The sequence below is a fragment of the Pristis pectinata genome, chromosome 20 (assembly GCF_009764475.1).
Source record: "Pristis pectinata isolate sPriPec2 chromosome 20, sPriPec2.1.pri, whole genome shotgun sequence".
NCBI classification, from domain to species: Eukaryota; Metazoa; Chordata; class Chondrichthyes; order Rhinopristiformes; family Pristidae; genus Pristis; species Pristis pectinata.
Genome location: NC_067424.1, coordinates 26,684,343 through 26,700,384, shown reverse-complemented (window position 1 = coordinate 26,700,384; position 16,042 = coordinate 26,684,343). Strand labels below are relative to the sequence as shown.

Here is a 16,042-nt window from a genome sequence, read left to right as displayed (position 1 = left end):
TATAATATCAGCCATTTTAGCCATAGTAGCCCCTCTGTATAAAATAAGCCAGTAGAGATAATTTTGCATTGTAAGCTGGTCTCCATTTGGATGCCTGCAGCCCCTTTCATAAAATGAGTCCTATAGGTAGCTCATGGGGAATTTCTCTCCTATCAATCTGGACTTGTTGAATTTGAATCCCTAAATGTCTTGCACAGTAACACATTATCAAATTACGCAATTATTCACTCTTTGAACCTGTACTATTTGGATGTTCATATTGTGATGTGCTTCGTTAAATTAGGGTGTAACGCTGACAGACCTCCAGGAAGCAGAGAAGACATTTAGCCGTTCTCGTGCTGAAAGACGAGCTCGAGAGCAACAAGAGAAGGATGAAAAGGAAAAGCAAGATGTAGAAAAGCAAGATAAGAAAGAAAAGCCATTGATATCACATGATGTAGAAGACTACAGACAAAGATGGAGTAGAAATCAAGAGAAAGAGGTATTTGCAATACTACAATATATTGTACAGTATATCAGGCCACTGTCTCCCGCACCGTCACTGACCTCCACCTCCAGAGATCTCCCCTCTGCAGCCTCTAACCTTATTGTTCCCCAACCCCACACTGCCTGTTTCTACGTACTACCCAAGATTCACAAACCAAACTGCCCCAGTAGGCCCATTGTTTCTGCCTGTTCCTGCCCTACTGAACTCATATCCTCATATCTCGACTCCATCTTGCACTCCTTGGTTCAGTTCCATTCCACCTTCATCCATGACACCTCGCATGCTCTCCACCATTTCAACAACTTCCAGTTCCCTGGCCCCAACCACCTCTTTCACCATGGATATCCAGTCCCTGTACACTTCTGTCCTTCATCAGGAAGGCCTCGGCTTTCCACTGCTTTCTGGAAAACAGACCCAACCAGTTATCCTCCACCACCCTCCTTCTGGCAAAACTGGTACTAATCCTCAACAACTTCTCTTTCGGCTCTTCCCACTTTCTCCAGACCAAAGCTGTAGCCATGGGCACTCGCATGGACCCCAGTTGTGCCTGCGTTTCAAACCTACACCGGCTCCCCAACTCACTCTCCGTTACATTGTCGACTGTATTGGTGTCGCTTCCTGCACCCATACGGAGCTCATCAATTTCATCAACTTCCACCCTGCCCTCAAATTCACTTGGTCCATCTCCAACACCTCTCTCCCTTTTCTTGATCTCTCTATCTCCATATCAGGGGACAGATTATCCACTGACATCATCTACAAACCTACTGGTTCCCACAATTACCTCAACTACACCTCTTCCCACCCTGTCACTTACAAGGATGCTATTCTGCTCTCGCTGAGTTCTTCTGTCTCCACCACATCTGTTCCCATGATGACGCTTTCCATTCCAGGACATCAGAGGTGTCCTTTTTCTTTGCAGAAAACTGGGTTTCCTGCCATTGCTATCGATGCAACCCTTACCCGCATCTCTTCTATTTCCTGCCCATCTGCCCTCAACCCCCCCCACCCCCCAAAAAAGACAACAGAGAGTTGCCTTTGTCATCACCTACCACCCCACGAGCCTCTGCATTCAACATACCATTCTCCACAACTTCCGCCATCTTTGGGATCCCACCACCAGGCACATCTTACCCTCTCCTTTCTGCTTTCTGTACAGGTTGCTCTCTCTGTGATTCGCTTGTCCACTTGTACCTCCCTACTGATCTCCCTCCAGGCACTTATCCCTGCAACCGCACTAAGTGTTACACCTGTCCATACACTTTCCCCCTCACCACCATTCAGCGCCCTAAACAGTCCTTCCAGGTGAGGCAGTCCTTCACATGTGAACTATCAGTGTCATTTATTGCATCTGGCACTCCTGGTGTGGCTTCCACTACATCGGTGAGACCTGATGCAGATTGGGGGATCACTTCGTCAAGCACTTTTGCTCCGTCCAGCAAAACAATCAGGATCTCCCAGTGGACAGCCATTTTAATTCCACTTCCCATTCCCACACTGACATCTCCTCTACTGCCAAGTTGAGACTTGACACAGATTAGAGGAACAGCGGCTCGTATTCCTCCTTGGCAGTCTCCAACCCGGCGGCATGAACATCAATTTCTCTAACATCCGGTAACCACTCTCCTCTGTTTCTTCTCCCCCCTCCCCTTTCTTATTTTCCCTTATCCCACTGGCCCCAACACCCTACCCTCTTGATCTGCCCATCACCCACACATTCTTCCCTCTAGTTCCCCCCGCCCATCTCATTTTTCTCTATTCCATGGGCCACCGTCCTCTCCTATCAGATTCCATCTTCAGCCCTTTGTCACTTCCACCTATCACCTCCCAGTTTCTTGTGTCATTCCCACTCTCCCCCACCTGCCTATCTTCTCCCCTCACCTGGATTCACTTATCTGCCAGCTCTTGTTCCATACCCACCCCCCCCCCCCCACCCTTTTATACTGGCTATCTCCCCTCTCTTTCCAGTCCTGATGAAGGATCTCGACCCAAAACATCAACTGTCCATCTCCCTCCGTAGATGCTGCCTGACCTGCTGGGTTCCTTCAGCATTTTGTGTGTTGCTCTGGATTTCCAGCATCTGCATTCTTTCTTGTGTCTACACTATATTGCAATAGGATGAGGATGAAAGGGGTTTGACTTAATGTGCATTCTAATCAGCTTGAACCATAACCGCTCAGCCATTCTACAGCCAATGATTTAGATTAAAGCTCTGCAATTCTACCACATTCAATCAACATCCAATTTTGCTGATTGGGAGCAGCTACTAGGACTTGAACTGTCACATTTTTCCCCTTTTTTTTAAAATATGTTTCAAGAGAATTGTGAAGTGATTTGGAAGGAATAAAAGTGGTTCTTTATGCTTGTGCTACCTCTAGCTTGGAGCTACGCCTTTGTTCTTTCCCGATAATTGTGTTTTAACCCATTGCAATTATTTATGAATTATCTTGTAAAATTTGTATTGAAGCTGCTTCTGCTGCCCTTTTCAAGCGTTGCATTCCATATCATCATAACTTGCTTTTCATTCTTTTGCCAGTTACCTTGCATCTGTTTTCTAGGTCTACTAGTCTTCCTGCTGTATGGAAAAAGGTTTCTCCTTCAGCTGAACAAAACCAATCATAAGAAAAGTTTTAGTTTTTCATGTAGTCTCTCGTATGCCGTTTTAGGATGTAGTAAAATGCTTTACAGCCAGCAAAATACTTCTGAAGTTTATTCTATATCATAACATAATGAATGTAGCAGCTAATTTGTATATAGAAAACTTCTACAAAGAGTAACATGATAAAATTTGTTTTAACGATGTTCAAAGGCAAAGTACTAGTCAAGGCACTATGAATAATCCTCATTTCCATTCATGATTTTCCATTCATACATATTGCATTTTGTATGATTTATTTTTCTTGACCTACTTTGCTGTGAGGAGTATAACCCTAGCTTCACTTATTTCTTTAGTTTAATACATGTTTTAGCCAAAATTGTTTTCTTCAGAATCCCAGTCTAGCAATCTGGTTTATCAAAGCAGTAGCAACCTAATCCACTGTGTGGTGCTATTATTCTATTTCCACTTCACTGCAGTACCAGTTGAAGTAGGATAGATGTTTGTTCCAATATCTAGGCGATGAAGGACATTAGGTTGGTTGTACTCACTGCTATTGACATTACTGTAACTAAACAAAATTATTTCAGTAGGCATAAAACCTATATTTCTGTTTTTAAAAACCTGATCTAAAGAGAGACACTTTGGATGGAACCAAAATGCAGATATTGTCTTGAGGACTAAAATATCTCAACTGACAAGTACAGCTGTAAATTTAGGGAGACTGGATATTGCAAGAATTAAAACTAATATCTCTGAGAGAATAAGGGTTGGTGCAAATGGTTAAATGACTCGGAAATTGCAAAAGGGATAGAGCTGCTATTGAACCATTTTAGTTCTGTTAACATAAATTACATTGTAATCTATAAATGGTAATTTTGTACCTGACAAAGGGTAGAATTTCTACTAGTTTCAGAAACATTTTGTACTTATTTAAGAGAGCGTTGTGTCAGAATCCAGCCTTGAAAACAAGACTGACTGTACCCGGGTGAATTGATCATTATTTGACTTTTCTACCAAGTAAGCTGATTTGTGATCTTTGAGGACCGTCTTAAAATTAAGCTTTGGCTGCAAGGGCACATTTCATGCCGAACCTTTCTTCTGTATCCTAATTAGCAAATAGTTTTATGTAATACTTCAATAATTTAAAATTGAAGTACTTGGGTGACAGATTGACACTAATTTATTGAATTTTGTGATAAGCTGGTTAAAACATTTTCAGTTATATTAATCAAACTGCAAAATCACCCATCTTAAATATATCATTTGAGTTTTAGCTGCTTTAAAATATTGCTCAAATGCAATGACTCCTAGATTTTTTTGTTTGGAATGTAAGTGATTATTGTTGTAAGAAAATTGGGAATTCTACCCCAATGTAAGCTAATGTATTTAGGTCAAATAAGAATTTATTAATTGTATGGAAATACATCAGTTTACATTGAAAGGGGAGGTGCAAGGTAGACTGTCTTTGAATCAGTTTGTAACTGTTATGTATTTGTTCCTAACATTTCAAAGCTTTTCTTTTCTCTTTGAAACCAGTCTGGATATCGCCAGTCACGACATACATCACAGTCAGATAGTCCAACTGTACCTCTTGCATCACCTTCTACATCAGACAGTTTCTTGTATGCAAGTATCCAACAAAATCAGCTGAATGGAATCATAGATCAAGTACCATCTTACCTTTCACACACGAGGATTTTATCAAAAGAAATGGAGACCAATGGTAATGTTTAGATTTTTCTCAATCAAGGATATCTATTTGCATCTTCATAACATTGCCTTGAGGAGCTGTGGGGGGGGGGTGGGGGAAGGTGTTTTAATATTGTGTAATAAACAAGCAAGAGCACAGCAGTGTTTTTTTTGTAGTGTGCAGTAGAAATGTTCTCCCAAAAAGTTGTAGTTTAAATTTGAAGGTAAATTTTTAATTTACCCCTTGATGAAAACGGGTATAAGATTACATAGCCTGTTGAAGTACCATGATGTTTGATATGATTTCAGCTGAAATTGAAGATCTTTAAACAATGATTACTTGTATTGTTAAAAAAAAATCACGTTGTCATGATCTGCTTAACATTTAAAGGAGGTGCTGCTGCAGATGGCATAAGAAAATGTTACATGAGTGAGTAATTTAAAAGAGAATTTGTAAAATTTGCAAAGACAATATGATATTTTTTTATTGTAAAGTGCAGGGAAGCAGAGTTGCATATCAAAGGCAAATTTAAAAAGACTTGGGTGGCTTCAGCACAAGCATTCAATACAGAATATCTGCACAGTGGATAAATGAAAATAGTGTGGCAAAAAGCAGAGGGTCTGAAAGTTGAGCAAAATCATAAAGTCATGGAAGTAGAAAGCTTTGTATCCTTTTATAAAATGGATAAGCCAAGTGGTCTATTATTTCAAAAAGGAAAAGGCAATGAGATGAATTTTTCAGTGTAGAAAAATGTTAAGAAAAGGCATGGAATTGAAGATTGAAAGCATTTTTTTAAAGGAAAGATTAGGTAAACCAAGAAGTATTAATAGATTATGGACCATTTCATCTCACTGAAAGAGAATCCCCTCCGGTCCATTGCTGTCCCTCTTTTAAGCTCCTTGTCATCTTTACTTCTGCTTTGCTGTTATACCTCGCTCCCGATTCCCTTTAATGCCTCAGATTCTATGCTAACAAGGCATATTCTGCCTCTAACTGCCACATCTATCCATTTGGTATCTTCCCTATCAGAGGTTCCCTTCGTCCTTTCTATCTCGCCCTCACTTTCTCTGCACCTTAAGACCGTAATTTTCTTTTTCCCAGTTCTGATGAAGGGTCTTGGACCTGAAACTTTAACTTTGTTTCTCTTTCCACAGATGCTGCCTGACCTGCTAAGTGTTTCTAGCCTTTTCTGCCTTTACCTCTGTACCTTCCTGGTGGCATCTGAAATTTGAAGAGAAGCTTGTTAAAAATTAACTAAACTTACTAGTACCTCTACAATCATTGAACACCAGACATTATGATAGTGTAAATTTTGGAAGCTCAGTGTTGTCAGGATGCATTGAAACATTTAAATTTTTATACCAAGGATACTAAATCCAGATCTGGGATATCTTTCAAATCCTACTTTCCAACAATATTAGTATCCACAAATAATTTATTTTAATGTTCTGTTTTGTTTTTATTTTGAATGCTATGTCTCCATTTTTCTTTAACACTGTAGCATTAACTGTGTAAGAATAATTATGATAACCTTGGTAGCTTTAGTTACCATACGGAATCATCTCAAATGGTGTAATTTGAACTAGTATGTTAGGCAGGTACTGTATTAGAAATTCTGAAAGTATATTAAATTTTGCATAATACTGTTTCATTGTTATTCATTTTAAAAAGGTGGCTCTGAAAAAGTTAATGAAGACGACAAAGATTCTAATGAAAGACAGCTATCGATAAGGGAAAGACGACGCCCCAGAGAGAAACGACGATCTACTGGAGTATCATACTGGACTCAAGATGTCAGTATTTCTTCTTGATTTCTTCCTATTAGGGATGTATTAAATGAGCATTTGGCCTCGGAGAAACCTCTTCGCTTGGTTGCAGCGAGACTTTCAGTAAAGTGAGATTGGTTTATTTATTGTTAACATTGTGCTTTGAACACTTTCCATTGAAAATAATCAAATAGTAATATAGAAGCTGCATTAAATCATTTCAAAAGCTTCAAAGACTAAAGAAATAATCAATGATTACGATGTAATCAACCCATTTTATTTCATTGCAGTTTAATTTTTTGGTGCATTTGCAAGAAATGCTAATTCTATAAACTTTAAATGAAGGACTTGACATTGAAAGTTTCAAAGATTTTCTTCATGGTTCATTGCTTTAGCATATTGGAAGTGCAAGATAGAAACTTAAATGTGAAGATGAAGTGGAGGATGGCAAAAGTAACTATTTAAAGAATGTACACAAGTTAGAAAGGAACGAGCATAGTTACGCTTTTGGTTGCTATATTGCCTTTTTACAGGTTTCATATCTATTTCAGATAGGTGTGACTAATCAATTCTGTCAGTTGTAGTGCTCCTAAATAAAGTGGATCTGGGAAATCCAATTAGTGAGTACAGGACTCCACTGCAAAAATACATTTCTCCATTAACTTAGGAACTTGAGAAGGACAAATGAATGGACAATGGAAAAAACATTCTAATATTAAAAGATAAATTTCCACACTTTGAACTAAAGCAAATATTACCACCCACCTTCTTGAGGGGAGAAAAGAAATATAGCCCTCAAGTTCCAAAGTGAAAGAATAATGTACGTAGTCTGGAACGCTCCTGAACCTTGAGCAGAAATTTTGTAAGTTACTCCTAAATGAAAGGAAATCTACAACATGAAAGCAACTGTTGGCCAGTGCCGGTCTTTACCCTCCACTCATGGTTCTGATAGCATTTTACCTACTATACTCCAAATGCCCTTCTTGTCCTTATTTAATATTTTAATACAGAGAAATGTCTCTGCTCCAACCACTAGTGCTGGAAGTGACCTGCATGGTCTTACAGCTATCCTTATAACAGAAATAAAAGCAGTTTTATATAAATAAATATGGCCCCTTATTACTGACATCATAAATAGATGAATTTGCTTCTGCCTTCTCTGCCCCAAAATCCCTTTAACTGTGTGTGTTTTTTTGTTGATGGTGTGAAAATAGTGTGGAACTGGGGACGTTTATTTTTCCTTGTTGCTGATTGTTGGCAAGTGGCACAGAGGCATTTATTGAAAATGGCATGTAGTTGGAAAGTGATTATGATTACAGCAAATAATATGTGGGTGTGGGCTGTACATGCCAGCTCTCATCATTTTGATTAATGTGAAGAACTTCAGTTAAACGTGATAGCCATAGGAATGAAATATATAATTCCTAGATCAGTATCGTGTATATTTGAGGAACTAAAATTCCTTTTCTATAAAAAGATACAAATGGACAATGTGTAATTTGAATACTGTATATTTGCAGTACAATTCAAGATGTTGTCCACACTAGGCTTCTAAGTAACACCTTATTTAAGTGTGTTCCTTTATATTAGCATCGTTTGAGTATAATTAGTGGTGTCATGCTTTTCCCTTAGGGTGAAAATGAGAAGGAAGAGGAGAAAGATACCCAGGTAAGCTTGTTTAGAAGGACAGTGTTAGTAGGCATGGATCAAAAGCTTACCAATTCATCTTTAAAAATGTGGATAGGTTTATTTGCTTTTTTTTGTATCACTGTTTGCAGATATGTTCCATTGTAGGGAAAAACTGTCTTTAGTATCTTGTATATTACTTAGCATTTATCTTACGATTTGTCTATCATTTGACTTGCTGTAAACAGAAGCAGGGTAATCCATTAAGTCAAAGTGGATTACCTATATGATATCATGTTTAAAATGCAAAGTTAATGTATTTGGAGGACTATGTAGAGTTATAGTCTTCATATTTAAAGATGATGTGACAATTGGTTAGGTTCAAAATGTTTCATAAGGACATTGCCAGAGCAGAGATGATTTATGATTCAGATCGATGTTCTGTTCAGAAAAAGGGAAGGCTGAATTGAATTTGTAGATATCTAGGGTAATGAAAGGGGTTAATGGTGTTGTTTTTGACAGTTTGTTTCCACTTGAATTATGAACCAGATGTCGAAAAGGCAAGAAAGTCACTAATATTTTCCATTGAAAATTAAGGCAAACTTTACTCAAAGAGCAGTAAAGGTGTGGAACACTAATAAAAAGAATGGTTGAGGCATACAGCATTGATATGTTTAAGGGTAAGTAAGCTGGGTATGGAGACCTGAATAGAAGACTTGAGCAAGAGGAGGTAGGCTTGGAGGAAGTTGATTTGATGCAGAATGGCTGACAAGCACCAGTTTGGATAATAGCCTGTTTCTCCGTATATATTTGATATGCTACACTTGCAGTTCGTCAGCTTGAATATAATGTTCTAAAGTGCAACTAAGAAAGCAGGACAGTTGGAAAATATACTGATAAAAGCAAGTGTAACAGATTTATAAACTTGCAGTGAAAACTTGAAAAGAATTTGCAACATAAGCCAATTAATAAGCAGTTGGTAAGCAAAACTATTATAGTTTACTAATAATACTAGCCATTCCCAACATCGCAGATCTTTATGTATGTTGGTCTGCTATTCTGTTCACTTCTGAGCATTAAAACAAGGTACTATTGGATGCAAGTCCCATGAGAACCAATTATAGGAGAATTGTAAATTGGTTTCTTTTGTATAAAATGTCAAAGTGGGGTGGAATGTGAAATTTGCAGCTTTGCTGGAAAGGAGGTAAATATATTGTGAAAAAACAAGTTGTATACACTGGAATATGATTAAAATAGGTGACGCATATATCTTTGGGAAAGCTTTGAACAAAATTCCAAAATATAAGTGCTTATTTCAGCAGAACAGTAGTAATAGCATAAATTGATTTTAGCCCTTAAAATCCTATACCATCAATGATGGTATATTTAATACATTACAATGAAGAATTTTTGCCTCCTGTGAGTGAATGCATGTGTATAATGCCAATATGAGTGAAACTGGTGTATATTTTAACAATGTAGTTACAAAAAAACTATGACATTCTAGGCTTGGTTCATTATTACTAGTCAGATGTATTTTAAACTTCCAAATTCTTTCATGTGTTGGGTATCTCGCTCTCTTGCCTAAGCAATGTAACCTCTAATTGAGTGAGAAAAACACCATAGTTTCCAACTTTTTATGTCTTTCGGTATGTGTTAATGTTTCTGCTAATTGAGCTATGTCCTCATGTTTGGGAGGCAAGATGAGCTTGTGAAAATTAGAAATTCTTTGAAAGCTTGACAGGTTGGATCCTGAGAAGCTGTTAACTTTGGCTTTGGATCTAGAACTAAGCTTAAATTTTCAAGATAAGGGGTTGGTTGTGCAGGACTAAGATGAGAAATTTCTTCACAGGATTATGAATCTGTTACATTCTTTATTTAAGAGGCTACATATGATTTGTTAGGCATATTCAAGATTGGGATCAATAAAATATTGACTAGAAAATGAATCAAGGGATGGGAGCAAGGTGGAAAGGTTGAGTTGATATAGAAGTTTGACCATGATTTTCAAGCACAGAACAAGCATGCAAGGCTCCATGACCCACTCTTCCCATTTGTTACATTTCATACCATAAATTAAAGATAACCTTGAAGTATCCTGGACTTGTTTTGAAGAGCACACTGAGCAAATGGAAAATGTGTGCTAAGAAATGTGTAGCGTATTGTTAAAGGTGCACTTCATGGTCTTTGTGCATTGTGCCAGCAATCATCATCAGTCATTGGTTTGCTGCTGCAAGTCTCGAGCCCTGAGGCACAAGGCATCAGCATTGTATTGTTCCTTTGTGCATTATAAAGTGCTGAGGGAAATGGATCTTTTGAACCCAAGAGCCATGGTTAGGCTCTGGGGGGGCGGGGGGATGGGGGGGGGGGGGCGGGGAAGGCCAGAAGAGTCCATTGAATCAAGGAGTAGGGACAAGCTGCAATCAGACTAGAAATGATTCTGGGTCAAGAGCATTGATTGATGGGTGAGGAAGAGGGGTCAATTGGGAGTTGATCTGAAGGATAGAAGGTAAGTAATAGAGGTTACCTTGGTGAGGTCCCAGCCTATTGCAGTGCTATTTAAAACTTAGTTCTTCCAGGAGTAATCAACAATAGTGCTTATGCACAGCTCTGAAAATAGTGTTTTGTAAGCAATGACGTCACTTAATGGGTATCTGACATTGCAATCATGTCAAATGCATGAGCACGACTCTCACAGATAAGTAATCAAGGTTGCTTCAAGTTATTCTGAAATTTCACTTAAAGTTATCATTTGTCCCTTTTGCCTTGTTCACCCTTGGTGGTTTCTCTTTCCCTAGTCTTACCCTATCAGAAATATTCCCTTTTGTTCTACCCATCTCTCTTCTACTTCCTCTGCTACCTAAAACTAACTTTTCTTTTTCCCGGAACTTTTGAATGCTCCTGGACCATAACTGTTTCTCTTTCCACATATGCTACCTAACTTACTGAATGCTTCCAGTATTTTCTGTTTTTCTGTTTAAAAATTATCACATTTTTAAAGCATTCCCATTGGCAGCAAAAAATAACATTTGTAACTCTTGCAAAATAAGAAATAACGCCACAACCAAAATCACCTTAATTAGTGAATGTATAAAGCTGGACTTGGAAAATCTACAAGGTAAAAGGGACCTAAAAGAGAGGGACTACAAGCATGAAATACTGCAGATTCTGGAAATCTGAAATAAAATCATAAAATGCTGGAAATAATTCGAAGGCCGTCAATCTCTGTTTAAAAGTTTCTCTCTCCATAGATGACTTCCTCAGCATTTTTCATTTCAAACACTAGTAGACTTACAAAAGTTATATTTTGGATGTTTTTTTTTCTGTTTGACGTTGATACTTTCAAAGCAATGTCTCTAACAATTAAGCACAAACTGCTAAAATTGACCTTACAAGTAAGTTTTTGTTCATGCAAAAAACCACATTTAAAGGCTTGACTGCATACTTTAGAGGGGGGAAAAAAGTCTTTCCCATGGGAAAATTAACTTTACCATAGTGCTACTGTTGTTTTTAGAGCATCATTTTTGGCTAAATCTGGATATAAGAGTCCCTTAAACTATTTAGTTCTACCAGAGTTGGTCAAAAGAAATGTCCAGATGGGAGTTCTCTTCTTCGATTGAAGAACTAAACCTTAGAGAAATGTTTGTTTTCATTTTTTTTCAACCAAGGCACAAGGAAAGAGCAAGAAAAATGCAGGCACAAAGACAATTATTGCCAGCACACAGGTTTATCAATGACAGTAACAGTTTCTGTAAATATGAAAAAAGATCAGCAGAAATTAATGAGGCTGTTTCATAGACTGAGGCAGCAGAAATTATATTGGGGGAATAAGGAAATAGCAGAGAAATTAAATATTGTGTACTTCCTGGTCCACTTAAGGAAGGATGCACTTGCGATGAAGGGAATGCAATGAAAGTTCACCAGACTCAATAGGCTGTAGTGTTCTGTGAGGAGGGTTTAAGAAAACTGGGCTTGTATGCTCAAGAGTTTAGGGGAATGATCTTATTGAAAAGTATAAAATTCTTAACTGATTTGGCTGAGTAGATGTAGGAAAGGCATTTCCTCTGGGGGTATCCTGATCTGAGGGTTACAGTCTCAAAATATGGGTAGGTCATTCATGACAGTGAAGGGGAAATTCCTTCACTCAGAGTAGTGAATCTTTGGAACTCCCAACCTAAAGAGGAGTGGAGGCTCAATCATTGCATATAATCAAGCACTGATAGATTTTTGAATGTTAAGGGAACAAAGGGATTTGTTTGTGAAAACACCAGGTTTGAGGTTAAAGATAAGCCCTGATTCTATTTCATGTCTAGACCAAAAAAATAGCCCTGATCAGCTACTTGGAGAAATCATTTACTTTCTCATTGATAAACCTGTGTGCTGGCAATAAATGTCAACCTTGCAGAATTTGCATTTGTTTTCACAATGCTACACAATATGCATTCAGGCAACTGACTATTCACAACAGTCATGCTGAGTATTGTTTTGTTAGCCCTTTGAAAGGTCCTTGCAATAATGAATGAGCGGCCTGAATTTTGCTTTTACGAGGTAGATATTCATATTCTCTGGGGAGGGAAGTCTAAAACGAGAGGGCATAGGTTTAAGGTGAAAAGGGAAAAATTTAAGGGAGATCTGAGGAGCGAGTTCTTTTACAGAGAGGGTGGTGGTTATATGGAATGAGCTGCTAGAGGAGGTGGTAGGTGCAATTATAGCATTCAAAAGGCATTTGGACAGATACTTGAATAACAAAGGAGTAGAGGGATACAGGCCTAATTCAGACAGAGGATAAGCATAGATATGCATCACATCAATGTGGATGAGATGAACTGAAGGGCTAATTTCTGTGCTATACAATTCCATGACTGTATACAGTAAAACTCCATTAATCCACTCAGGACTTTAGCCATGCTGGTCTGGCGGATATTTGGACTGTTGGATGTTATTCCAATTAATACTCCAACATTCTTTTAATTCACTTTTTCTTAGATATTACACAGTAATGTAATGTAAGTTTCAGATGCTGGAATATGAAGCAACAAACAATTTGCTGGAAGAACTCAGCGAGTCAAGCAGCAACTGTGGGAAGAAAGGAATTGTCGACATTTTGAGTCGAAACCCTGCATCAGGGCGGACGGCAATTCCTTTCCTTCCACAGATGCTGCTTGACCCGCTGAGTTCTTCCAGCAGAATGTTTGTTGCTCGAGCTTCAAGAAAGTGCGGGAACTGGGTCCCCGGTTAGTTTAAAGGGAGCGTGGGAACCAGAACCCCAATGTGTTGGAGGGAGTGCGGGAATCAGCACCCAGTGAGCCAGATGCCAAACCTTGTGGGATTTCAAAACAATTGGGTAGCAGATTATCAGAGGCTTAATTTCTGGAATGAAAGGTTGTACAGTAGAGAAGATTCAATAGGTTGACCGTATAGGCTCAGCAGATTTGACTCCTGGACAGGCTGAATGGCCTCTTGTACTATAAATTTCTATGATTCTCTGACGGCGAACATTTTAAATTACTTTTGAAGTTCTTAAGTGCAGGGAATACCTTCCCTATTTTGGAATTTATCCAGCATAGCCTCTGGTTTCAAGATCTATGAAAGTGAATCGAGATTCATTGAACTTTCCTTTCCCAAAAGAGGAAAGTGAAAGTTCTGTGCTGTCCCACAGTTACATTAGCTATAAATCGAGGTTCAGGCACCAAAGGTGCTATATGACAGCAGAAAACAGCTTTGAACACAGCTTTACTGTAAACCTCAGTTACAATTCATCATTCATAAATATCGAATCTTGTGCATGAGCCAGAGATGCTTGGTCAGGTCAGCCATACAGAGAATCCTACCTTCACAAGTGGGGGTGATCAATCTAACCTGGCTTCCAACTGTGACAGTTGTATAATTATAAGTCAGAGATTATCGCCTTGGAACTAGCTTTCAACCGATTAAAGTTTGTATCCTTAATGTAAAAGGAATCTGCTAAGCTGAAGGAGGTCTCTTTTTCCCCCCTCCAGCTTTCCTTGGATTAGTCCATAGTTGAACAGCGTCTCTGTACAGCATTTCATAGTTCAATGTTCCCTACAAGAACAGTTATTCCAGGAAATCATGTGATTTGCAGAATTCAGTCAAGCTGTTAAGGTGGTCCTAGAATACAACTGACAGCTCCCAGCATGCCTTATAAGCTAAGAGATTGTTACCTGACTGGCAATTCAGAGGTCCTGACCAATGATCTGGAGAGAGGAACTCAAATCCCATTCCAATTTAACTACCAGAATTTAGATTCTGGTAGTTAAATAAATCTGGATTTAAAAACAAAATAAGTAACAAAATAATCTATTGGTTTGTTACAAAAGTTTTGGTCCATTAGTGATTTATGGAAGGAAACCTTCATGTCCTAACCTGGTAAATAGTTAATGCCTTTACTTTGCTTAAGTGTGACTTCTCCATTTAAGTGTGGTTGAGTCTTATCTGTAGTCTGAAATGCCAGAGGCAATTGGGAATAGGCAATAAATGCCGGGTGTGTCAGTGATGTTTACATCCCAGAAATGAAAATCAAAATGCTTTTCATTCCCTTGGTCAGTGTGTTGAAGTTGTAATGGTATGAATGTAGTTGTGTTCTGGATATTTTTAAATGTTTTGCGTGTTCTTTTTATAGTTCTTTGAAAGGATTAGTATATTCCCCTTTTATTGTTCATCCTACCCGTGAATGAATTCATACATTGTGGTTATTGCTCATCCTTCATTGACTGATGTTTGTTTGGCCATTTTGGAGGACAGTAAAGAAACAACCACATTAATATAGGATTAGAGTTGCATTTCAAGATAAAGACAACTGGTTCCCTTTCCTAAAAAGCAGAAGTTTAGCCTTTGGGGTTTTGAGGACAACATAATTTCACGATCACTTTTACTTTACAGTCATTGTCTTGAAAAAAAATGGGCTATTCTTTGGGAGTTTGAGGGGATAGCCCCCAAATGCAATAATATGGCTCTTGACTCAAAGATGAGAATTGATTTTCAGATGGAGATATATGTATGTTTCAGCTGTCTACATTCACACTAGTGAATGCTGATTTCAATGTAAACAATCCCCCAAAGTGAACAGTTCTCTGCTCTAAGACATGCACAAGTGATTTTTTTTATAGTGGACTGAAATTGAGGCATTTAATGGAGACAAAAGAAATATTGATTGCTGAGGAAAAGTAAGTTGACATACTTTGTAATTTGCCCTTCTCTGGCAGCTACAACAGAGGTTTTATTTCCTGACACTTGTATATACTTGTCAATGGTTGCAATCCCTCGGTTCCAAGATGATCTTTGCCACAGGTTTACTTATGGGTCCTGAGATGGTTCAGGAATCCAATATTGGAACAACAAACTTGGATTTCCTCACATATCAGTACCGCTGACAGCACATTCTTTCCCTTTCCTTCCTGTTCTCAACTCATCATGTAAAGTGCTTTCCGTCTAAGCCGACTGCTGCCTGATCGAGGCTGTGGCAGCATTTGTGGCCGGTTGAATGCTTGCTTCTCCCAGCTTTTGACATCATCATCTGTTTTCTTGAATAGTACTTTCAACTTGTCTTTATGATATTTTGTCCAACCATTATGCATGAGCTGAGGTTAAAGGACTTTTCTGTGAAGATGAGAATCTGGCAACTGCGTACTGTGTTCCAGTGTAGTTGGTGCATAAGATTAATTGTTTCACTGCTGGTGACAATGGTTTTAGTGAGGATGCTTACATTATTGTAGCAGTTTTCCCATTTGATGCATATGATCTTCCAGAGACAACATTAGCAGTACCTCTCCAGATGCTTGAGGTGCCTCTTCACATTAAATTGATTGTGAAATAGTTAATCTTCTGCCATAATATTCTGAGTGAATAATTCATCA

The 16,042-nt window shown here is 38.4% G+C and overlaps 1 protein-coding gene across 1 annotated transcript in view; it reads left to right on the top strand.

Moving 5' to 3' along the window:
* Window positions 1-16,042, top strand: part of LOC127580862 (protein phosphatase 1 regulatory subunit 12B-like) — a 188,362-nt gene that overhangs the window by 122,780 nt on the left and 49,540 nt on the right. The window contains 4 exon segments of the mRNA XM_052034817.1: window positions 284-481; window positions 4,623-4,809; window positions 6,448-6,569; window positions 8,175-8,210. Of these exon segments, the coding sequence (XP_051890777.1) occupies window positions 284-481; window positions 4,623-4,809; window positions 6,448-6,569; window positions 8,175-8,210 (543 nt within the window).